Source organism: Stegodyphus dumicola, chromosome X1 (assembly GCF_044657685.1).
Source record: "Stegodyphus dumicola isolate Sdum_Otavi_A_Nest chromosome X1, ASM4465768v1".
Lineage (NCBI taxonomy): Eukaryota > Metazoa > Arthropoda > Arachnida > Araneae > Eresidae > Stegodyphus > Stegodyphus dumicola.
This window is the reverse complement of record NC_140780.1, coordinates 204,825,029-204,851,293: the sequence shown is the minus strand read 5'-3', so window position 1 is coordinate 204,851,293 and position 26,265 is coordinate 204,825,029. Positions and strand designations below refer to the sequence as shown.

The window sequence follows — 26,265 nt, the reverse complement described above, 5'->3', positions numbered from 1 at the left end:
AATAAATCTTTATAAAACAACTTGCTAAAGTTAAATCTATCTTTTTATTTATGGCATTTTTGAGGCTGATGCTGGGAAACTAAATATTGAATACTGGGTTTAATTTTTGTGAAGAACAAACAAAGGTCTCCCTTCCTGAAATATTTAAGCAGCTTCTTTGGTCATAATATGATTAACAGCACTAAATTAACAGCCTCAGATTAAGAGCACTAAATCTTGATTCCACAAGATATGAGGTAGGGAAAGATATCAATTAATTGAATAATATTTTTTTCCACATTTGGATATAAGACCGGCATTTTATTTTGCCATAGATTTTCATATCGACCACTGTCAAATTTATGTTTACTTTCTTCATCATATCTAATTTCTAACAGTTCGTCTTGGCAAGTTGTATCAGCCTCTTCAATATTTATGGTAAAAGGATTTTTCATCCAGTCATATACCTTCAATTTCAAAATATCTTCAAGTTGTTTTTTCATGTCCAATTTAAGTTTGCTGAGGTGGCTACTGAATCTATCAATATCATTTGAAATTACATCGTCTTTTATAGATCATATTTGAGGAAACTGATGAAATTCTCTTTTTAATACATTATGATGAAGTAGTTTCAAGTTTGTCGATAAAAAACAGCACTACACTTTGCCAACCCATTAGAGTTTTATTAGTTTCTAATCAACTGCCATTTGGTTGGTCTGCTACCGCCCACCATGAAAGTTGGAATTCCTACTAGTAGATGGTAAGGACCAGGTTAACTATCACTGCCCTAGTCCCTATGCTTGGGAAATTATCATACTTATAATGAAAAATAAATAAAATAATAACGTCTGACTCCTGTATGACAAAAAAAAAAAAAAATGATTAAGATAGTTCATTTTAAAGATGGAAGTCACATTCAGAGGATGTGTACAATTTGAAGAGTGAAATGTTTGCATTGGTACATAAGTAAAAATCAAATACCAGTTAGAAAATGGTTTCTGTGGTAAAAGATTACATGAAGGGCATTTCTATGCATATTATCACGAAAAGTAATGATCAATTTGAGGTTTTCAAAAAGATCTTATTTACTTCTTATAAATTCATAAATCTTATAAAATTCATATTCTAGAAAACACTGGCAGGCTTCAGTATTGACACATAGTACACTCATTACAAATATTTCTAATTTAGTGAGCTTTTCTGTATGGTTGTTAGATTATTAGGTACTCATGTATTTTCCATTTCACCATTTTCAACAAACAAAAAAATGTCGCCAAATACTGCTATTTCATACCAATAATGCATAAGCATAATGTCTCAATACACTCATAGATCTTAACTTTGGTTTTATGTAATTGTGATTCTCAGTAAGCCAGTTTAATTTTTATAAAAAGGTACATAAGTTAAGCACTATTTCTCTGTTTCCTTTTGAAAGAAATGATTAAAATTTTGGACCCGCCTTCTTGCAGACCAAATATTAAAATAAAGAACAATCCACATTTTTAAATTTCTGCTGGAATGACTGCCAGGTTAGTTGGATTTTCACCAACTTCCACTGCCAATGGTAGAATATTTAAGTACCGATTATGATTCTGATGTATCAGAACTACACGAAAATGGTAATGATGTTTTTTTAGCATCTGAAATCTTATAAATTAATTGAGTGAAAATTCTTTTGGTGTACCAATGGCAACTAAATTATAAATTAAAGAAACTTACACATAAGCAAACCATAAAAGAATACCAGTAAATGACATTTGAAGGGAAAAGAAATTAATCTCGAATCATTCTAATTTATTAATTGAACTCTCAAGGCAAGATGGAAATGGATGGCATCATAAATAGGAAATTTTGAAAATATCTTGATTCATTTTTGCCAGATGACAGTCAAGTTCTTTCTTATTTTTTATAATGAGTATAACTTTTTCTTAAATATAAGTATAGGAACCATTGGGCCCGCATATAGTCATAATATTTAAGAACGGATAATACAGGACAGAATAAAAAATAGCACATGATAATATTTAAATTTCATTAAAATACTATTTTGTGAAAGTTTTATAGCAAAAATTTCACATTACTACTGAAATATTATTAAGTAAAAATAAAAATATAAAGCCCAACACAAATTTAATATAAAAATATCAACACAATGAATATAAGAAATAAAATAATGATAAGGAAGAATTATTATCATTTTTTATAAATTATTTCATTAAAAACTCCATAAGAATAAACTTTTGAAAAGATAATACATTTATAATGGAACCCAAACTACACAAATAGGTGCATGAAGACAATACTTTTATCGCTGCTAAAAGCCTTGATGGAACTAACTCCTTGCATTTAAACAAATCTTATTCTTGAGTAACTTTATAAATTAAAGCAGATAATAACAAGCCTGTAATTCTGCAGAATTATTAGTTACAAACAGTAAGTCTTTGTGTAAAAGGATAAATTTAAGTTTAGGCTAATTATCATTATTTATGATGTTAATGTCTGAAGAAATTATTTTCTGTTTGAAACTGACAAGGTAACAGAATTGAATACTGATAACATTCCAAGTACTTTAGAGCATTACAATAATGAAATTAGTAAAAAAGTCAGTGACATTTATCTAGTTCTTAGGAAAAAAAGCAAATGAAAGTGAAGGTGAAACAGATATAATTTCAAAAGTTTCTAGTTTCCAGGGTTCTTACTGCTGGCACATCAGCTGCCACGTTTGTACATGGATTCACTCCATCAGAGTAGACTAGGACTAGCTGCCTAAGTGATAAATGTCATTATAGAAGGTTTTCAAGGAAAGCTAGCCTGTATTTATAACATACCAAAAAACTGAATGCAACCAATCCATTCAATTTCCCATAAGAGATTTGTGGTTTTAACAACTAGGTGGCCTAAGCATTGAAAAAAATATTCGACTGTTGAAGATGGGTATAAGGAATTCAGGTATAAACCCATCACTTCTACCTTGATTAGAAAAAATCTAGATGTTTGAAAGAATTTGAAGAAATGCTAAATGAAAATTTTGGGAAATTGTTGCTTAATCAAATAATCAATGGCAATCATGATAAAAAACATTGACAAAGTATAGTGACAAAATGATGAAATAATTTGACTTGTGCATTATGCCACAAATAACAATAAAGTCTGCATATAAATAAATTAATAAAAAAAAAGGAACAAGACACAGACTTTGCCTTCATAAGTTATTTAGCAATATACAGTATAAAGTTTTTAATCTGGACTCATCGGGACTTCGGCGATTCCGGATCAGGGTTTTTTTCCGGATTATAGATCATCAATTTAAATCTGGTAAGATGGCATGCAGAAATTATAAAATTAAAAATATGAAACCGTAATTTATGAAATAAAGAGCAATTATGATCTAAAGGGTGTCAAAATTTACAAAAAAAAAAAAAAAAAGTTTAATATTTATTTGTTTATTTTATTAAACATTTCTTTCAATGTAAGTTGTTTCAGTTGCTTCGTTTTATGTGCTAATACTTTCTCTTTAATTCTATAAACAGACATAATTTCTTGTTCAGTTACAAAGTTCTGCTGTTCAAGTCCTGTAATTAATTGCTGTGCCGAGAATACCGACTAACTTGTCAATCGAAATTTTTTCATTTCGTAAACTATTATGTGGATTCATAAACGTATTATGCGCATAGTTTGTAGCTTTGAGGTCTGGATTATGGATGACCAGATTAAAGACTTTGTACTGTATTCATTTCTAGGTTTGTGAGAAAATAAGATTGGAAATAAATCTGATTCAAGTTATGATAAATTATTCAAATTGTAAATTTAAAAAAAATGGTGTATTCCAGATGAAACTCATCCTTACGTGCATCACTGATGGAACAGGAAATACATATTTGTCACACAGATATCATTATAACTATCAGTAATTTTGGCAAAAAATATTTAAGTTGCGTGAAGCAAACTCTGGATAATAGATTAGTTTTAACATATATATTAGCAAAGATCTCAATTAGGAACGACAATACGACTGAATAATCTAATTATGGAGTCTATAGAATTACAAAAAATAATAGACAGTTTTCCAGTATACATATACTTTGAAAACTTTTTTTCAGAGCAAATGGTTATTGTACTTTAAATGCTGGTGTAAGAATGATAACAAAATGCAAAATTAACACAAAATATATTTACTTATGAAAGGAAATTCCTCTTCTAAAGCTAGCCCATTATGCCATTTGCAATGCTTACATATTAAAGCATTCCTCTTTTCTTCATTCAGGACATACTTTACAACATTATCTATAGAACTTCTTTTTGATGAAAGTGGTTCTGTTCATAAAAAATAATTCAAATTAAACATTTCATTAGCAGCAAAATGCAGAGAATTATACATAGAACATTAACCCTTTCAGGACGGCATCCCATATATGCATTCCCTAAGAACGTCTCTTACAGCCGGGCGTACCATCCACGCATCACTAGAGATTGCATTCAGAGGACGGGTGATGCATATATGCATTTTAAGCTGGAACATTTTTCTGAAAGCCAGTAGATGACATCCTATGTCCATTATTTTTGAAATGAACACAGGTTCCTGACCTTGAGTTTGATATATTCTGCTTTATTTTTGTATTTTACTCATCAACTGTTGTGAGGTTTGGGGCAGGGAAGCATAAACAGAGGTGAGCTCTTTAAATCGCCGTGTGCTAATACAAACATTCGCGTGTCTGATTTATATCCAATTCCTTTCTTTATTCCATTTTCCCCCTCCACTATGTATGATCTTTTAGGGTTACTAGGTGGAGTTTTGTTGCGTTTTGCATTGCCTTCAGATATATTTCCGTTTCTTCTCTTTTTATTTTGGAAAGGCTCACCTCCAGTCTATTATGGTGGGAAGGCGCTATTTATCAGAGGAAGAATACCCTCATATGGTTAATGAACCATTTACTAACGCAGATGACAGTGATGATTCATTTTCTAAAGAGTTAGAAAGTGATACTTTTTCTAAGAGTTAGAACGTAATACTTCTCCGTGCTTCAAGATTTACTACAGTCTTAATTTAAAATTTTGTTACTTCTTACTGCAAATAGTCTTTATTGCGTTGTTTTAATAATTTTAAACTTTATTGATGGATTTTTATCAAAACTTTGGAATAATTTGAATAGCACTTCCAAAAATTATTTTACAAAGTAAGATAATTTTTAAGTATATTTTCAGGTAAAATAAAGAAAAAAATGTTATTAAGTGCTAAATTTAATATATATAAGAGCTCAAGTAATAATCTAAAATGATACCAAAAATTATGATGCTAGAAGTGAAACTTTTTCTTTTCTTTTTTTTAAATAAAATTGGGTTTAGCGATGCAAAACCTCCATCCTGTACTGCAACTGCCTTCGATTCCATTCCGTCCCGCACGAGCGTTTTAAACAAAGGTGTGCCATTGCAAAAGAGTTAAAAGAGAAAAATTAATCTAGACTATTAATGAAAAAAATTAGTAAGAAACTATCCTGAAATCCTTTGAAATTCATGTAATTCTTGGCAAAATTAAACAAAAAAAACTTTGAATAACTTCTAAATAAAATAAACTTTCAAATTTTTAATAAAGGGAGAAATTTATGAACAAAGAAATTTCTATGGCAACATTTAAACTGTTAATTTATTACTTTACATGATCATACATCTGGATGGATAACCTTCTTATGCAGGAAGGGTATATTTTATTGAATAAAGCTACAATTAACAGCCATGCTACTAATTTAATAAATAAATAATGTATAAAAATTAAATGCATTATTAATTATAAAGAAATGCTACTTTTTAATTAAGGAATAAAATATTATTGCTGGTAAACACTGTAGATATTTATAAATACTTGTTTAACTATTAGTTATCACTTACTATGGTGACTTCTATATAAAATACAGTTTATTCTATGTATATCTCTCTAAAACATAAAATTGTATTAGTATGATTAACAAATTCATCAATGAGAAGCTAGCTGGATTTCACATAACACTTTCTAAGTTTCCTGCAAATGAACTTTTTTTTTTTTTGGCAAATGAAAATATTACGCTTAGCTTTCGCTTATATATTTCAAAATAACTGTTGTGAAAATGATTTTGTTTGTAATCAAAGGAAAATTAATATTTTTTGCAAGAACTTTCTGCCTTTAAACTACTTACAATTTGATTCTGCTATTTAAAATTTGAATATTAACTTTTTAACACACATGCATGTGTATGATTGAGGTCACTAAAATTTATGCTGCTAAAATATATGCGAAAATATCAGGCATATGTTATACATTTTCATAAACTTGTTAACAATGCTAAAGCAAGAAATACTCAAATTTTAAATATCTTCAACTACAAAAGTGATATTCTAGACCATTATTTATGTTATGGGTTAAAGCAATTTTCCTGCAAAATACTTTTTTTGTCTATTATTAACATCTTATTTTTTTGTTTCAAATATTGATTGAGTATCTCATTAGATTAAAACATAACTATTTAATATGGATAATATCAGATGAGTCAAATCAATTTATAAGAATATAGCATTAAGAAAGTAAGCGATACTATTATTAAAGTAATCTTCAGTTAATCAACAATGTATGTTGTCAATCATACATTGCTGATTAACTGAAGAGTCAGTAGAGTAAAAAGAATGAAGTCAAAAACCCATGCTTGCAAATTCAATAAGTACCTTGAAAGTAGAGAAGTAACAATTATGTTATTGGTAATCAGTCTAATTATCGGTAACTGTCTTTAAAATGTGAGCATTGCAATGCTCTTTTATTTGCTAGTAAGAGAATACAAATCAAGCACCATGTTTTCCATTATGATAACCCAACCATACATTATCACTTTGAATAATCTGTTTTTGGATAATGATCTGGATCCCACACATTTCAGGAGAAAGTTCACTTTTACAATTCAGCATTTACTATGGCTAATTTTTTAACATTGGATAAAATCTCATTTAACTGAATTGTCTTACAATTTTAAATCAAGCAGTTCTACATTTTAGTAACAATTTTTTTTAGTCATCTTAATTTCATTACACAACAGCTTGCAATGTTGACAACATGTTCTCTAAGGTTATCCACACAGACATTTTAAAAAAACTTTGAAACGTGAACCATAAAGTCGGAAATAATGTTTTTAAAGGCTGGCAAGCACCAGGACAACTACTAACTTATTATTTGAGATGATGTGCTTTAACACATTTTGTAACAATATAGTTCTTTCAGTCATACAATTTTCAATACACAATGATTTGAGTGTCGCTAACAGGTTCTCTGAGGTAGTCCATACATTTACTGTTTTATGGTTTTGAAAGTTAAACCAAACAAAGCTGCTGCAACATGTAAATCACATTTTGGAAGCTTGATGAGCATTCCTCAGCTACATTACTTATATTATGCAACTGCAATACATTGTTGCTTAATATTTAGCAACATAATGTAATGCATACACTACATTATATTTACAATACTACACTACATTTACGATTGGCCTTTAAAAGAATTGTTTAAGTTGCATGGTTTCTTTCGAATAACTGTTTTAAAAATTTCTATTTATCCATTCGAACTGAGTAGTTTAAATAAAAGATGCATTGTTTACTTCTTTTTCCAAACAGTTTTCTGTATAATTTTTTTTGTCATACTTATTATTTTAGGTAATTTTAAAATTTTTAGACTTTTATTTTAATTGCTTGTGTCGCACTGTCTCTTCAGATAATTGTTTTAAAATTTTCTATTTATTCATTCGAACTGAGCATTTTAAATATATTTATTAATATAAATTTTCCAGGATTTGATTTTATTTATTTGAATTGCGGATCTTTCGAAAGAATACTTTGTGTCTCAGACAACGGTGAACTGAATCTGAAAACTGAATATATTAAAAGAGAAAATACAGTAAAGCACAGTTAACATGCCTGTCAATGTTCTGTTCAGAAAAGATATATAAATGAGACAGATGTATACAGACATTTTAACTTAGGATGATTTACGCATATTGCTTTAACATTGTGCTCACTGCTTTACACAATTTTATCATCCTACATTTAGTTTCTTACAATGTTATTCACATTTTAGTCAAATATTTTATTCTTGAAATCGCAAGAATGAAATATCATGATTAAAAAGTTTTAAATTAAAAAAAAAAAATACTAAATTTTGTGCAAAAATTAATTTTTTTCTTCTTAATGGCTTGCTCTTTTTTTCAGGCATTCTGCAGGCATAATTAAAAAGCATACACCTTTTCAAAACACCTTAATATTTCTGACATTCATTTTAAAGTTCTAGCCTTCCATTTCATAAAGGCGCACATGAAACATGAAATATGCTATTTGAACTTTGTCAATTGGCCCAGTAGAACGGGAGATATAGAACTGTCCCCCCCTTTTTTTTTTCAGTGTACATACTTGTAAATCGGCATAGATAATGAATACAAAATTCTGCATGAAATACAGAAAAGCCTGAAATGCTTCAATGATATAGATATGAAGTAATGTATCAATCATGCTGTTTTTAGCAGCATTCATACTTCAGAACAGGTAGAAAATAGATGTGAAATGTTGAAGAAATTCTATGCTTTGAGTATCATGACCAATAGAATTATGGAAACTGCCAAAATCCCACATGTTCCATTTGCAGTAATGAAAGCAATCCTCCCATATAATCTGAATATACATCATGCCACAGCAAAGTTCAAAATATTGGAGCAGAATCAACATCATATCATCATCAATCTCCTATGATTCCTGAAAGAACCCCAGGACAGCCAAAAACCTTCATGAGGTAAATCATAGATGAGAGTTAGGTTATATGGGTATGAAGAAAAGAGAGGAGAGGGCCAAACTGTTCCCCCCCCCGACACAATATCTTGAAGCAATGACACTGCCCTTCTATTATCAAGACATTCAGTGACTAACATTAAGATCAATAGGTTCTGCCATGTTTAGAGGTAAGCATTAATGTAAATATTTTTGTATTTTTACAATATTTTAGAATTCTAATTATGTGAAAGAACACATTCTTAGACAACATTTTATTCTGAATGGAATTAAATGCAATACTTTTCCCATGATCAGAACAGTTTTAATTTCAATGAAATGCTTTCACTTTCCGCTAATTACATTAGGGGAAAAATTACGGTAATTTGATTTTATTCGTTTAATAATTATAAATATTAAACTCGATCAAAAAATATTACTACTAAATCAAATTATTTTTCCATTTATAGAGCTGTCTTCTGAAATTCTCAAATACGAGATAAGTTTCAGATTCTGAGGCATCTCTTAACTCAGAAATCATAGGCACTCCATAATTAATGCTCTGTTTGGCTCATTTCAAATTAGAGCACCTTTTATTTTAATAGTTAAATATTGCTGCAGATTTCTGATTTCCAGGTACTTAATTTTCTATCAGGATTTCTGAAGCAGATAAAAAAGGGGATTTATTAATATTATTTAAAACTTGTAACTGAATTATTATAAAATGTGATGATATAATTATTTTAATACTCATCAAATCTTTTGTTTTACCCCTGAATTGTTCTAAAAATTCTACTTTACTACTTCCTTAACATGTTGAGGACGGTGCAGATTTTCCTATATCGTGCCACCAGATGACAGTAAAAATTGTACTATGTTTTTCCTGGTGGCGCCTTGCACCCAATGTTGTGTAGCAAAACTTCAGACGCAAAAGTGGAGTTTCCTTTTGCTATATGTTTAGTATACGCAGCGCTCTTTACAACAAGAAATTTCTTTTTCCTGTTATTCTATGTTTGGCAAGCACTTGCACTAAGTTGGTTCAGTAAATATAGGGTTGTGTGCTGATGAATAACTCTTCATACTTTACGGATGACTAATAGATAGTGAACTGCTGTTGGCATGTAACTTTGTTTTTAATTTTGTACACAAGAATTTGAAATAAAAAAATAAATAAATAAAAGTTGATTTCTTCTGGTAAACACAATTATAAGACATGGCCGGTAAAATTTGTAATATATTACAATTTTCACCCCTAGAAAATGGAGGAAATGAATTTTACGATAATAAATGACTTATCAAATGAGTCTACTATTGTGTTCCATAGACAAAGATTAAGGCAGATGATACTTTCATCTTCTTCAGAGGAGAGTAACAACAACACTTACGATTTGGAGGAAAGAGACTTGTTCAGGACATCTGATAAACATACTACAATTTCAGAGTTTCTAGAAACTGATTTTGAAGAAAATGATGAGGAGTCAGAATGCCAGCAGTTCACAGGAAGAAGCAGTGTGATGATGTGTCAGTATACGGAAGACGAGGAATTTTTGCACAAAAATGTTAATTGTGATGATCCTTTTTCGTTGTATCAGTTATATTTGTCAGACAATGTTTTAGAATTAATAGTAAATGAAACAAATAGGTATGCTGAACAATCCAACATTAGTGCTGAAAGTAGTTCTTTATCCACCACCAGAAAACACTAACAATCGTAGATGCCAGTAACGATAGGAGAAATAAAGTTTATTGGCATATTCATTATTATGGATCTAGCTAAGTAGTGTAATATGATATAGTAGTTAAATATATTAATACATGAAGTTTTTTCCTCTAACAAAACTGTGTTATGAAACTATAGCTGATGTGAGCCACTGGTGGTACTCGCCGCCAGATGAACCATTCATATGCGAGCCACCGGTGGTACATACCCCCAGATAAACCATTAACGCGTAAGCCACCGATGCTACACGTCACCAAATAAACCATTTGCATGTGAGCCACTGGTTGTACAAGTTGGCAGATAAACCATTTGCATGTGAGCCACCGGTGGCACATGCTGTCCTCAACATATTAAGCACATATCTTGCATATTACATTTTACAACATTTTTTTTATCACAGTGCCTTCCAGTATGAGCAGTTCTCACTTAAATGGTTCTATAAATATATTTTTCAACAGAATTTAAATTTATGTTTACAATTAAATGTAATATAATATAGTTAGATTTATAAATTTAAATATATTTGATAACTAGATTACTTCAGAGTAATTCTGTTTCTTCACAGTTTTATGAATGAATAATCCTTCATTTCAAAATCATTTAATAAATATTTAAGTATTTAATTAAAGGAAGATGCATGACTTTTACAAGGCTAAGCATAAATACTCATATAATACATATATGTAAATAAATACATAAATACTCATATAGAGTCAAAAGTCTTTAATCCCGACTCGTCGAGACTTCGGCGATTCCGGATTATAGATCATCAGTTTAAATCTGGTAAGATAGCATGCAGAAATTATAAAATTAAAAATATGAAACCGTAATTTATGAAATAAAGAGCAATTATGATCTAAAGGGTACCAAAATTTACAAAAAAAGCTTAATATTTACTTGTTTACTTTATTAAACATTTCTTTCAACACGCGCATGCATAAAGCACACATTATGTATAGTCGAAATTAGAAAATTGCAACCAGAAAACTATTTGATGTGTATTCATGATATTTATAATGACGAGGAATTTGATTTAAATCATATCATAAGACGGAGTAGATTGAGATGAAATACTATATTTAGTAAGGAATTATAAGCCAAATAAAATAGAAACATCTGCCCTGAAGATAAGGATAGTGCTGATAGATCAACTTCCAGTTCTCTGCGCGGCGACATCCCCCCCCCACACATAGCAGTGTGATAAACATTGAAATTGATAAACAGATTTCGGAATGGTCAGAGAAACAAAGGATATGCCTTTATCCATTTTTTGCAGCAATTTCACTTTTTGTTTGATGGACATCGAAACATTCTTTCGCTTTGTAGATCCTTTGGCAGCTCCAGAATCGGAAATTCTTTTTGACATAATCGAAAGTTCAAGCTTACTTTTATAAAATTGCTCTAACAGTCTGCAAAAAATAATCAACCAGATCCAATTAGATGATTAAGGAACAATGCAATCTGCAACGTTAACTGAAATAGAAAATTAGATAATTTTAGCTTAGCTTATACTGTCCATTATACATTAAACGCGCATGCGAAAAGGTATTATGTGCATGCGTCAACGCATATGCGCAGAAAGTTTGTAGCTTTGAGGTCCGGTTTATAGATCATTCCGGGTTATGGACGTCCTGATTAAAGACAAGTCAATTAATCTAATTAGACAAGTCAATTAATTAATCTTTGAAGGGAGTTATGTGAAAGTTTCCTTTACTAATAAAAATTGTTATTTGAATTCATATATATTAATTTAGAATGGCTGAAATTAAAAGGTGGGACAAATAAGTCTCACCGCGCATGTAGGAATTGCTGCTACTAAATGGCAGCACCGTTCAAATATTTTTAAATTCAAGTATCATGTTCATTTTATATGTTGATAATGCAAATTTATATTTTTCAATAAATTGCAATAATGCTAAAACTTTAAAAATACTTAGTATTTTTTCCGTAAGAAATGAAAATACAACTCGGTAACATGAAATGTCATTGAATACAGATTGGATATGTGAGTGTGATTCAGCATAAAAAATATCCTAAGCAGAGGAAAGAGAGGTAAAATGTAAATAAACATGATGGCCTTCAAAATATCTTCCTTTTCAAACCTGTAGCAAATAAATTACTGGAGCTAAAATCTTCTCTGTTTCAAATCTATTATGAAATCATTAAAAAATATCTAAAAAGTCATACAGAGAGCGATTTTTTAAATGTAATTTTTTTTAATATTTTTTATTTTGCAAACATGATCAATATTTTCTAGATAATTATTCAAAAACACTTTTTTTTTATATCTTGCATTTTCATTTGGTTGCTAAAACTAGCACTTTAGATAAGCACATTAGGAGAATTTACGCTCAGGCAAAGATGCCATTTTACTGCTCTAGATGTGCAGTGGGACAAGCGGTATCCCACCATGTCACGAATTACCTTAAAGGTTTACCTGCTTTTTTTGCATGAAATAACATTGTATTAGGGGCTAATTATTTATACGTAAAGTTATTTTTTTCAAAAAGTTTTTTATTATGCACCTTAAAGAGTTAATGACAATAGCTACCTTTTCATTACTTTGAAGTTTATTTTTACTATTTAAAATTTTTAAGGTTCAAAATAATATTTTTATACAGCTTTTAAATAATTTTTACTACAATAGAAATCTAAATAACTTTAAATACTGACTTAAAATAATGCTTAAACACTGAAATTTATTCCAATAACTTATCGCTTTAAAATACAGACTAAAATTTATTCCAATAATCCATCGTTTTAATTAAATTTATGCTCCTTGGAGATGATATATATAAAAAAACATTTTTAATTATATATGTATATAAGTAAGAAAGAGTTTAAAAAATGTAAAAATACATTATAATTTAAATTAGCAATAGCCCCTTGATTCTTAGCTTTAATCTGGATATTTGCCTCTCCATATTCTAAAAACAGAAATAGCCTCTGCATCATTTCGAGACTTTGCGATATGCCTTTTACATAATGCTGGTGATGTAAATAGAATTAAAACTCAAACAACAAAACAATAATTTTACAGCTTTATTTAATTATCCAAACAAATACATTGAAAACCAAAACTCCTTCATTCTGAATTCAAATTAGATCCTGAACAAAGTCACTTGCTTTCTGCACTTTTGCCTAGATAAACTGCTCCTTACTGGTTCTCTTTTTACTGTAAAGCTATCAGAAATGTAATTATTTTGTACATGTGTACAAATTAGAGTGCCAAGTTGTTTGTGGCAACATCATGCTTACTATAATAAAGATGAATATTTAATCTGCCTTGGCTGCAAACTTGCTCTGCATTACAGGTCACCATCTACAAAATGCAGTATTTCTACACCTATGCCATCAACTGTTTCTACATCATTACATACACCAAACATATATATGTAAAATATAAAAAATATGATGGCTTTGCTGTATGCAAACAGGCAACCTCTAACTTTCCACAATTTCAGGATCTTCTCCCTAGACCAGTACTTTCGAGAACATTCTGGCATATTATGTAATCGCTACTATAAATGCAGAGTTCATGCCATTTTTAGGCAGACCGCTTTCTCCTTCTACTGCTATAAGACCTTTGCTGTCACTCTTCCATCTGTCTTCCTTTGAACAATATGATGCAGTAAATTTAAAGTTAAATCCTATTTAGTTTAAATTACTATTGCATATGTAATCTTGGAGAATCTAAAAAAAACAGTAATTTGCTATTTTAAGTGAATAAGATATGAAGTTTTTAAAAGTGAAATTCTTCTGCGTGTTCAATTTGGCTGCCTTCCACTCCGCAACGATCTCACCCGGACTCTCATGTGACCAGATTGCTAAGCTTAATCATTTTCCAATGCCCATCTACTTCAAATATCACAGTTAACTAAACAGTCAACAGGATCTTTACCAGTAGCCCGAGACCTTCAATGGAAAATTTATTCATATCTTCAAATCATTGTTCTGTGCTAAATTCAAAGGCAATGTCAAAAAATTGAATCATCAATTTTTTTTCCAGTGTTTAAAAAATAACCTATCATCCTTCTGCTGTAATTTTTTGCAAGTGCTTAAAAAAAATCACGCGATAAATTCAGATGTTTAGTGAAAAGGAATATTGAATTTTCTTCAGTCATCTCTACAATATTTAGGGAGAAAAAATGTCCTTTAACTCATCTGTGAATCACCGCTTAAGGAAATTCAGCATTACAGTGGGTTCAAGGTCGATCTGAGTCTGAGCTTTGCTTTAAGTATGTGCGAAAGAAAATTATTTCTGCTTCCACCTTGCATAACTACGCACTACAGCTTCCGTCTCTGCTTGGATGTAATTTTGCTAGTCTGCTTCCTATTGCAATAATATCAAAAATGTAAATGTTCCTGAGTAGGCACTAGAGTGCCAAATGAACTGTGGCCACAAATATCAATTGCAAATTAAAATGGAATTAAAACTGCCCCGACTGCTAAGTTTTTTAGATTAACATTATTAGCAATCAGAATTCTTCAATATGGATCTAAGTACGCATCAACAATGTTCTGTCTTTTCCTTGTGCTTTTATTATGTCATATACATAAAACTTTTTATTTTCAGCTTGTGCAAATCTTTATTTTCTGTGCATTCACTATATGTTTTGAGTAAAGTAATTCACAATAATTTAGCATATATCAGAATTTTTATATGAGACATAAAAATAAACTAAATGAAAACTGCATTCATTATTTTTAATATGCACTCAAAAAGTCAGTTTTTTTTTAAAGTCCTCTAACAAGACAGGTAGATAGCTCTTGCATGCTTCCCCCTACTTAAAAAAAAAACTTAACTTGACCTATGTACCGAATTACAAATATTTTAACATGCACAATTCTAAACTTACATTTAGCCATCAAATAGGAAATTTTAAACTTAAAATATGGTTTTGGTTACATTCATTATCAAATTGCAATTTTTTAGTAAATATATTTTGGCAGAGCATTCAATACCTCCCTCAGCAATTTACCCAATTTCATAGTTCCCTGATAATATAATAAATAATAACTATCCTTTACTCATTTAAACATTAACCTCATTATCATCAGATCACAGTCTTGATGGTCTCTGCATACCAACATTGTTTTACTTATTGAAGCAGTTAATATAACTAATTTATCTAAATTCACAAATATATAAAATTCAGACATTGCAAGGAAATCCAAAATGTAATAATATGCCAAATATTTTGCTATACCAATTAATAACATTAAAGATGCTTTTTCCATGTCTTGAAGCTGTTTTAAAACTAGCAGACTACTACTTAATCTCTCCTCCGTTTACTAAAGATTAGATTCCAAAATAAAAATTGCTTATGTTTCATTCAACAGTTTATGCATTGAATGACAAAGATTCTTCACTCATAATTTTGTATTACATTTAATCATCAATTAAAACATGTTACTAAATAAAAATTAAAAAAAAATGAAAACATAATTTGTTTTTTCTTTTCTTTATAACTCTGTTAATTACTGACCATGAAGTAAGTTTTGAAATTGGTAATTTTGTTTTATTATAAAAATAAAAATAACAAAATTACCAATTATTATATTAAATTGGCACAGATACCAATTTATAAAATTTTAAAAAAGCGTTATGATCAAATATTTTATTTGATGACTGCTCTTATTAAATGTAAAATATGGTTGTGTACTAGGTCAATTTCAAGCAGATGTTCATTTAAAGAAACTGTCGAGCAGCTGGATTGTCATTAAATCCACCATAGAGTCTAACACAAGAATAAAAAACAATTTTAGGTCATCCTGGCTTAATTTATAAATTGGGATGCATTTCAGAGGTGCCTTTTCTGATAACAGAGAGTTTCTGATAACATTTGAGAAAACAAATTGATCAAGATTTGATGCATATTTTAAAACTGAGGATTTTTTGCGATTTTTTTTTTTTCATTAACAGCGTTGCATACCCTGAATATATTCCATAGGTTCAGAGTATAAATGCAGGATTATACTGTAACATTCTGAGATATATCAAAGTTTGCATACGCTTATAGATTTCAAATGTGAAAGACTTCAAGCCATACAAACATGACAGTCGCATTTCATTCCCCCTTCTTGACAGATATGGCTATCTCTGATTGTCTTCTTTCTCAGAAATTGAAATTCAAGTTGACAGGCCTCTATTTTAAAGCCACAGAAGAAACAGCATTAATCAAAGGTGGAATTTAACACACTATTAGAATGGGACTTTCAGTAAGTGCTCGAAAGATGGTAGAAGCACTAGCAGTGATATGCAACAGCACAGAGGGATTACTTTCAATGGAATGGTAGTAAAATTTTAATGCAGTTAGTTTTCATGTTGAAACTTTCTCACTTCATCTCATAAATTTCATAAATTCAGCTACTACATACCAAAGAAAGTGGAAACAACCATATACCCTGCCTAAAAATTTTGCAGTTTAATATATTGGTAGTACAAATGATATTCAGTCAAGAATAATAAAGGATGAAAAAAGATTTTATGTTACTAATGTTCTATAAATTTTGTGTTGCAATGCATTCATATAAATTACACTCAGAAAATATCAGTATATTATATTAAAATGAATTTAGCAATTATAAAGATACAGGGGTTGGACAAAAATATGGAAACACCTTTAAAAAACATGTTTCTTTGCTTAATATGGTGTAGGAAACCCGTTGGCATCCAAAACAGCTTGCAGTCTTCTCGGAATGGATAAATACAGTTCCTGTATGTTTGCAAATGGAATATTATGCCATTCTTCCTGCAAAACGGTGGCAAGTTCAGATAACGATGTCGGTGGTGGATAACGAGAACGCACTTTCCGTTCCAATGTAGACCACAAAGGTTCGATAATATTCAGGTCTGGTGACTGTGGTGGCCAGGGGAGATGGGACAAGTCATCTTCGTGCTCAGAAAACCAGTCCTGGACAATGTGAGCTGTGTGAACAGGGGCTTTGTCGTCTTGGAAGACACCATCACCATCGGGGAACAAAGTTTGTACCATGGGATGAACTTGATCGGCCAAAATGTTCACATAAGTCTTGGCAGTCATGTGCCCTGACACAGTTATCATGGGGCTAGCAGAGAACCACGATATGGCTGCCCAAACCATAACAGAACCCCCGCCATGTTTCACTCTTGGCAACAAGCAGTCTGTATTATAGGCTTCGTTCTCCAGACGTAAAAAACAGAATTGGGAAACAATGTGAAAGAAGATTCGTCAGACCACATTACTCGCTTCCACTGCTCTATAGTCCAGGCTCTATGACTTAAACACCACCTTTTCCTGTTATGGGCATTAGCATCACTGATGAGTGGCTTCTCAATTGCATCACGGCCAGCAATTCCCTGTTTATAAAGCTCCCTTCTAATTGTTTTGGTACTCACAAGGTTTGGTAACACAACATTCATTTCAGCAGTAACTTTTGCAGCTGTGGTCTTCTTATTTTTCGTCACAATTGCCCTTAATGATCGTCTGTCACGATCACTCAGGACACACTTTCGTCCGTGCTGTGATTTAGCAGATTATGTTTTTCCACTTTTCAAATATGCGGAATAAATCTTTGATACAGTACCTCTTGAAACACTAAACACCTCGGCTACCTTGCTTACGGAAGCACCTACCATACGTGCTCCAACAATTTGCCCATGTTCGAAGTCTGTTAACTCTGACATAATGCAATGACAACCTCACATAACAGTACTCCGACAACAACTGAACTGTTTAGCACATTTACGAAGTTGTATAGGTGGCATTAGTAGTCAAAAACGCCAGCGCCACCTACATATTTCATTAAAATCAATCTTTCTTTTCAAACATGCATTTCACAAGGTGTTTCCATATTTTTGTCCATTCACTGTATGTTCATTATTGTGCAATGATATTAAAATTAATTAATAACATATAAAGGTTATAAAAAATGGTCTTTTCTGAGAAACTATTTAGGGCATCTGAAGGAACAAAAATTATGAACTACTGCCAAACAAATTTATAAATTCAATAAAAGTTTAATTGATCTACATTTATAAGTAAAATTCCACATATCTTAGAATACATAAAACTTACCAAATTCTTTTTTCATTTGTTCAAAATCCTACAAAGGAAGAAATATATGAAGACATGAGTAAACAGCTTTATCAGACATGTGGGAAAATAGAATAATTTAGAGAGGAAAAGAAATTACATATAATAAAAAATTTATTAGACTTTTACATTTAAATACACAATGATTGTGAATTATAAATGCTTTTTTCACACTACTTTCTGAAAAAGCTAATACACAAGCAATTAAAAATAGCTGTTTAAACAAGCTATTTATACATGCATATGCATGCATACCATTAACAGACAGGTCCTAAATCTCCAGATGAAGGAAGTAAGAGACGAATGGACATTTATTGGACACTTACCAATAATGGATAATAGCTTTGGCCCTATGAGTATCAGCTAATTGGAAGTTGAATTGCATATATATTATATATATATATATAAATTGGAACAAAAAAGAATAAAATTCCGTATTAAAAATTTTGAAGTTTTGACATAATTTCTTCTCGGTTTACATTGTAAACTGGTAGAATGCAAATTAAAGAAAATTACAAAATTGGAATCGAATATTGTTCACTTCAAGGAGTAAAATCGGTACTTTTCCGTTTCGCCGGCGCAAATCTCGCCAAGCAGACTTTATTGGCGACAACATACAGTATACACATAAAAAATATTTAAAAAATTTTAGTTCTAAGAATTTTTTATTTTGAAGGCATAAGCATTTTAATATCGCTTAAAATTTTATAAAAAGCCAATAAATAAAGACAATACATTTGTAAAAAGACATTAATTTAAGAATTTACTATGCTTTCATGGTTCAACATCCTGATTCGTTGGTTCATATCACGTGACCCCAAGCGATCTCATCTCACACAAACTATTCTACAAAAATCTAATGCTCTCAGTAATTATCTACATTAATTTCAAGTTAAATCTTAATTTGGAACACAAGTTTAAATGCAAGAAATATTTCAATGCGTACGAATAGCTTACTCAGAAATTATGTAAAACTGCAGTGCTTTACTTCGCTACTGCATTCTCATTAGAATTGATGAATTTAATCTTTGACTTTACCTTTTCTATATTTTCGGCTTCGGGTAAGCACTGTGATTGCATCCTAATTGACATAATTACTGAAAATGACCTTAGGCATAAAACTGAACTATCTGATAAAAATTCTATGTAATTATATGCCAGTATTGAAAGAAACAATCAATCTGATAAGAAAAAGCTGCGACTTGTTTTGAAAATGAGGCCTAAAAGGTTACCAGCAAGAATATTCCGTTTGGCATCGGTTGTACCATTATTGGCGACTTTATCGCTTGCGCCGGCAAAACGGAAAAGTACCGTAAAATCATATAAAATACAGGAAATTTTTACATAACAAAACCAAAAATAATAAAAGTTTTAATCTCTTTTGCTTAATGCTTCAAACAGAACTTGTCAAAAGAAAAGTTCTTTTGGAACAATTTGCTTTTGATACAAAAATTTCAGCAACATGAGGCTCGGTGCATTTCACAGGCCACCAATGGTGCCTTCCTTCTCCAGTACTTAATCATTCTTGGGCAAAATTTGCTTTAAACCTCTATTTAATATGTTTAGTAATTCAACCAATATTTCTTTTGCACAACAGAATTTTTTTCAATTTAAGGACCCTGCAGATACACATCCCAGTTCTTATACACATTTCCATTATATACTATGCTCCAATAAAATTCAGTTAAAACAGAGATCACACCAAAATAGCTTCAGAAAATTCATAATTTTTTACGACCTTCCTACAGGATCTAAATGGCCTCTGTTAAAGAGTTTTTCATTCAAAATTTACATAGCTCCATTAAAAAAGTAAGCATAATACTTTGGTAAATTCTATTCAGGAACCATAATACCAGTTTCTTTAAGTTACATTTTAGAACATAAGTATCATTCATTCCAATGAAAGAAGAGTGAAGTTCCAGAGAAGAAAAAAATTATATTGTATTTTACAGCATTTTGGGTTAGATAGTTACAAAGTGAAATATGTTTAACGCAAAAACGCTACAGATGAAATATCTTTAACACGAAATAATACAATGTTTCTGACAAACTACTAACTCAATAACATGAAAAATTTGCCTTCTGGGAATGTACAAAATACCAGCTGCACAAGCGAGATTTAAGAGGGGTGTGAAATGAAAGACAGATGGTTTCACAGGTTTCGTAGAAAGGAGGCTAACTTGACTTTGAAATAACCTCGGAATAGCCTGTGACATGAGCAAATTTTGTTTATCTATGGTACTTTCATCCTCCACCCCCTACAAACACCACACAAAAACATCTCATCTCTCATCAGTTGGCTTTGGAATTCGATGACGAGCACATCACAGTGTGGGTAAAAATCAGAGAGTTTGGTTCGCGCCAAAAGAAATGGAGAAGGAGGATATTGAAACTAAGCCGACACTTAATAAAATGTTTGAGAAAGTTTTTGTATTATTGAATTATCCTACTGTAACATCAGAAGAATTCATTGCAGTAGATGATGATAATGTGTGTACAGCCCCAATTATGGCAGACAAAGACAGTTTGGAGTTTGTTCAAAGCTAAAAAAATATCACTGATGCAGATTCCAACGATGAAAATGAAATGAATAATGCAGCTCCTGTTCCCATGTCGTCTGAAATGAGGAACATCATGAAAAGTATGCGAAGTTATTTAGATTCACATTCCAATGGTGAAATGAATAACAAAATGGACGACATCGAACAACATGTTGACAATTTTATGCTAAAAAAGACAATACAAAGAAAAAGATCAGATTATTTTCCAAAAACTCAATAAATGTTTTTTTTTTTTTTTTTCAAAAAATTTTTTAATTTTGTATTAAGTTCTTAGTATTAAATTTTTTGTTTAGATGTATTTAAAGTTTGTATTAAATTTTGTATTAGGATGTTTTTGTTTCATTGATTTTTATTTACATGCATATATACATATGCATGTAAATAAAATGTACTCTAATAAACTTAATTTTGTTGAATATATATATTTTTTCTTTTTTTGCAATATCCTTTAATACGAAAAAAATATTTTAGCCCCCCTCAGTTTCGTGTTAAATGATTTTCACTGTAATTCATACTAGATCTTTTAAATTCAGAATTACAATTAGAATTTAGCAGAATTAGATGTTAGAATTAGAACTTAGCAGCCAAATTCTAAAGTTGATCTAATTTAGTGGTAAATGTGATAAAATAATGTTCTTTAAAAGTAAAGGCTTTGGAATTCTGAATTTCTCCTGATCAGATTAATACTCAGCTATGGTAACACACAATAAGATCTCCAGTTGATATTCTTTCCTTACATATAAGAATAAATACCAATAAATCTAACAGCTGAAGACTGAAATGGGTTACATACAGACATACAGAACACACTAGTGTAAAAATTTTTATATTTTTCAGATTGCTAGAGCATTCAGCCTAAAAGATGTACCTACATCTGCTTCACTATATTTAAAATTCATTAATAGTGCTGTATATGAATAATTTTCAGTTCTTGATTTATTTTAACACACCAGATGCTTTAAGGATGAGAAAATTCATCCGAAGTGCAAAAATATTTACAGAAAAATAATCAGTTGAACAGAAGCCGAATCACACTCCTATGATAATTTTAATTCTAAACTTTTATTTCCCTGATGTATTTAAAAGACATCTGACAAGAAAATGTTTCAAAGCAGGCCTCACAATCAACAAAATAATGCACTTCCTGCGATTTAACCATCAGCACACTGCTGACACATATATATGGGGGATAATCCACATAGCAAAACTCCTTTCTCATTGACAAAAGATTGAAAAACACACACTAAATAAAATTTAAGGACACATATAAAACACAAAATTTAGTGGCATGTATAAAACATGTCTTTAATGAAAAACTGCCTTTCTGTAATTTACAAGCTTCTTAAAAGTTACAATTTGATTTAAAACTGAACACTTTTAAAACCTCTGTTAAAAGCATGGCAACCATCTCAAAAAGTAAACAACCATCTATCAACACAGTATAAAACAACACCTTAAGCGCAACAAAATAAGTATTCCACAGAAAACACTGAAAATGTATAAATATTTTTTATTAAAAGTATATATATGTTTTAGAAGCAAACAATCACATATAGAAAAACAGCCACACTTAAAATAACATATGAATGAAGGTACACCAACCCTGTACTGTTTTGATGGACTGTATTCTTCAATTATATCCTTCGCTTCTTTAAATTTCACTCTTTCTTTTACTTCCGATAGAATGGACTTCTTGCGCTGCTGTAATTCTGTAAGCTTCTTATTATATCTTTTGATTTCATTGTCAAAATACCACTTTAGAGATTTTTTCAAGACAGATACCCTGAAAATTATATTCAAATTATTTCAGAAAGCTTAATTTTTTTAATACTAATTAAGGAACACGAATAACTGTTTTAGGACATTTAAACAATAATCTTACTACAACTTCATAGAAAAGAATATAAGTTCGTCACAAAATGAATCTCAGTGAAGAGAATAACACTGATACATTCTTTAAGGATACTAAAACAATCACCTTACTATAACTTCACATATCCAATAAAAAGAATATAAAACATTCACGTACTGAATCTTAAAGAAAAGAATAACTAGCAGCTGGTGATAACATTACAAATTACAGTGACTTTATATAGTATTATTTTAAGTATTTATTTATGATGGCACATAACAAAAATGGCAATCAATAAGAAGTCTGCATCATCTTAACATTTTATTAAACTATTAATTACAAATTTACTTTTTCATGCATATTTATGAATTATACTTACAGAATATAAAATATCAACAATGGACCACAAAACAGGACATACTCAACAAGCGTAGAGGGTAAAGTAGAGAAAAAAAATATCAAGGAAACCATCACATACAGAAGTCTTGAATAAGACACAATGAATTCTGTAATTAAGTAATACTGGTATTGTAAGGCAGCTTGATTTTGTTCCATTTTAAATATTTCCTGTAATAAAAAAATAAAGTAATAAATTTAGGTTAATCAATTTTCAAAATTTTGACTAAAAATATTTTTCAATCATCTATATTTATGAAGAAATGGCCCAAAAATGTAAATTATATGAACAGCATATAAGAAATTCAGACAGCACACGTTTTGAAGATTTCATCTAATATATAAAATACGTAATTACCCATTGCTACATAAAAGATTAAATCATCAAACACATAGTTTGAAAACTGATAATGATGTTAAATCAGTTACATAAAATTAAGCACCTCAAAACACAGAAATTAAAAATGCACACAGCAAATTACATGAATATGGAGGGAATGGATGCAGAAAACATGACACATTTGTAAAAAAAATAACAGAATAGAGAGGTTAGGTTAGGTTATTTAATTACAGCAAAGCCTCGAGGGCTATCTGCCTAAAGGGAGGGATGCCTTCGTGGAGGACTTTCTAAGGGAAACTGGCTCGTATACACGTTACACATGGGGAAAACCACGAAAACACCCATGCAGCCAGCCCGTTCATGGGATTCGAACCTCGAACCGAACTACCAGTGTTCAGTGACTTTACCACTCGGCCACTGGTGGGCACTAACAGAATAGAGAAATGTAACATAAAAAAGTTTACCGTCATATTCGTTTTCTACTACCATTCCTCCCAACAGTTTCTTCATTATTAAAATAATATGAATTTCTTATTAAAAATTAGAAATATAAATATAGATATTTAATAATCCAGTTCTAAATTAAAAATCTATCTCAGAGAAGATGATTATCAGTAATGGTGATTATTAAATTGCATAATGGGTTTATTTTCGAGCTCTTAGAATCTGCTAATGAACATACACACTCAAAAAAGTTATGTTTCTTTTCCATGGACTCTTACTTTTTTAACAGAACTAAAATAGAAGTAAGAATTCTTATATTAAGAGTTCTAGAATCAGAGCAGGGACAAAGGTGAACGTCTAAGAAAGGTGCCAAATTAGCTGCAAAATTTTGGAAATAATATTGAAAAAAATAACTTACGATTTATTAACTTTCAATTCTGAAACATATTAAGAAACACTGTTTTAGAATATCATATTTAAAGTGACATAAAAGGCATCATATTCTTAAGCACTTACAAAGTTGTGCTTTTCTTTAAGCAATTAGCCAAACCAAATAAAAAATGGTTTAATATTTAAAGTGACACAGAAAATTATTATCAAATGTTTTAAATAATTTTCCAGCTAGTTATTTTTGCTTTATACTTACATAAATGGATCAGATTTATAATTATTGCAGTAGGTTAAAAACTGATAGTCTCTGTAAGCAAATCAATCAAAAATTTTATTTATGTCTTTGCAGAATTTAATATTACAGGAAACAGAAAAGGTACACGAGCCCTGCAATAAGAGAATAACTGAACATAAAGCATGCTTAATAGAGGGATTAAACTCAAACAAATCCTGGCTAATGGGTCAACCGCATGGGGGTTTTTCACATATAAATACACATCACTTTTTCTTAGCAAGTCATCCATGAAGACATACCTCTTTTTACCAAACAGCCCTATTATGTTTAGCCAAAATAAACTGTACAAGCATAATATGCTGGTGGACAACTGCTAAGTGGATCAGAAGTGGCAATACAGCACATAAAAAAGTAGGTGTAGTTGGATGCCAAGTAAAACAAAATAATGCCAGAATGCTAGCACAGAACAATAAAGATAATTTATTGTGCTTTGAAACTCAGAAGGCTTTGAAAAAGGCTGAATACGTAAAAGTGAAAAAAATGGAATTACCATCCCAACACATTCTGCCGTAACATGTCGATACAGGCATAGAGGGCGATGCAAGCTTGCACACATTGTGCCATGCTTTGTAAAACATTATCCAGCATCTCTTGGGGAAACATTTCCCATTCCTCTACCAGTGCACAGTTGAGGGTGTCCTAGTTTATTGGATGGCATTGTTGACCGGCCAGACTCTTTCCCAAAGCATCCCAAATATTTTCAATGGGACTCAGATCTAGAGAACTTGTTGACAATACGAGGCATTGAATATCCTTGCTCTCTAAACACTCCTGGATGGCAACTGTTCGATGACATGTTGCATTGTCATCCATAAAATCTCTCACCATCAGCAACACAAAATATGTGACCATGAGGCAGCAGAACATCATTAATGCAACGCTGGCCAGTCATAGTACCAGGTGGAAGCACACAGAACAACATACAGCCATTCAGCCTGATCCCAACCCATACCATTATCATATTCATTCATTATATAATGCGGGACATAATTATAAATCACCCAAAAATATTAGTTGAAAACTTCGGAGGTAAATATAGTTAACACTCAGAGAAATATATACTTGTTCACAAAAGTCTACTTGGCTTTTTCAACCTCTGGTCATAAGACATGTTTAGTAAAAGTCCAACTATTCAGCATTCAACTTACTGGAATATTTTAGAAGCATAGAAAATCCCCCCCCCCAAAGTACAGAAATGGGAGATTTTTTAATGCCACAATAAAGGCCCTATAGGACACTATTGTTAAAACAGTGTGATTTAGTGCCAATAATGGATAAGCCTGAAGTCCCAACACAGTCATAAGATCTTTGCCTTAGTTTTATCAGGGTTGCCACTCAAACAGGAGAATGAAATTCCCTGACTTTTCCAGGTTTTCCAGGTATGTTTCGAGAAAATTCCAGTCTATCTGCGTAATGTACGTTGGCTGTGCTAAGAGGTAAATTA

At 30.8% G+C, this 26,265-nt stretch overlaps 1 protein-coding gene across 4 annotated transcripts in view; it reads right to left on the bottom strand.

Moving 5' to 3' along the window:
* Positions 1 to 26,265, bottom strand: part of LOC118185632 (endoplasmic reticulum junction formation protein lunapark-like) — a 68,460-nt gene that overhangs the window by 7,182 nt on the left and 35,013 nt on the right. For all 4 annotated transcript variants that reach the window (XM_085808123.1, XM_085808125.1, XM_085808122.1 and 1 more), the window contains 4 exons: positions 23,336 to 23,523; positions 22,707 to 22,887; positions 18,526 to 18,553; positions 4,156 to 4,293 (listed from right to left, as the gene is read on the bottom strand). In XM_085808123.1, the coding sequence (XP_085664249.1) occupies positions 4,156 to 4,293; positions 18,526 to 18,553; positions 22,707 to 22,887; positions 23,336 to 23,523 (535 nt within the window). The remainder of the gene's footprint in view (positions 1 to 4,155; positions 4,294 to 18,525; positions 18,554 to 22,706; positions 22,888 to 23,335; positions 23,524 to 26,265) is intronic.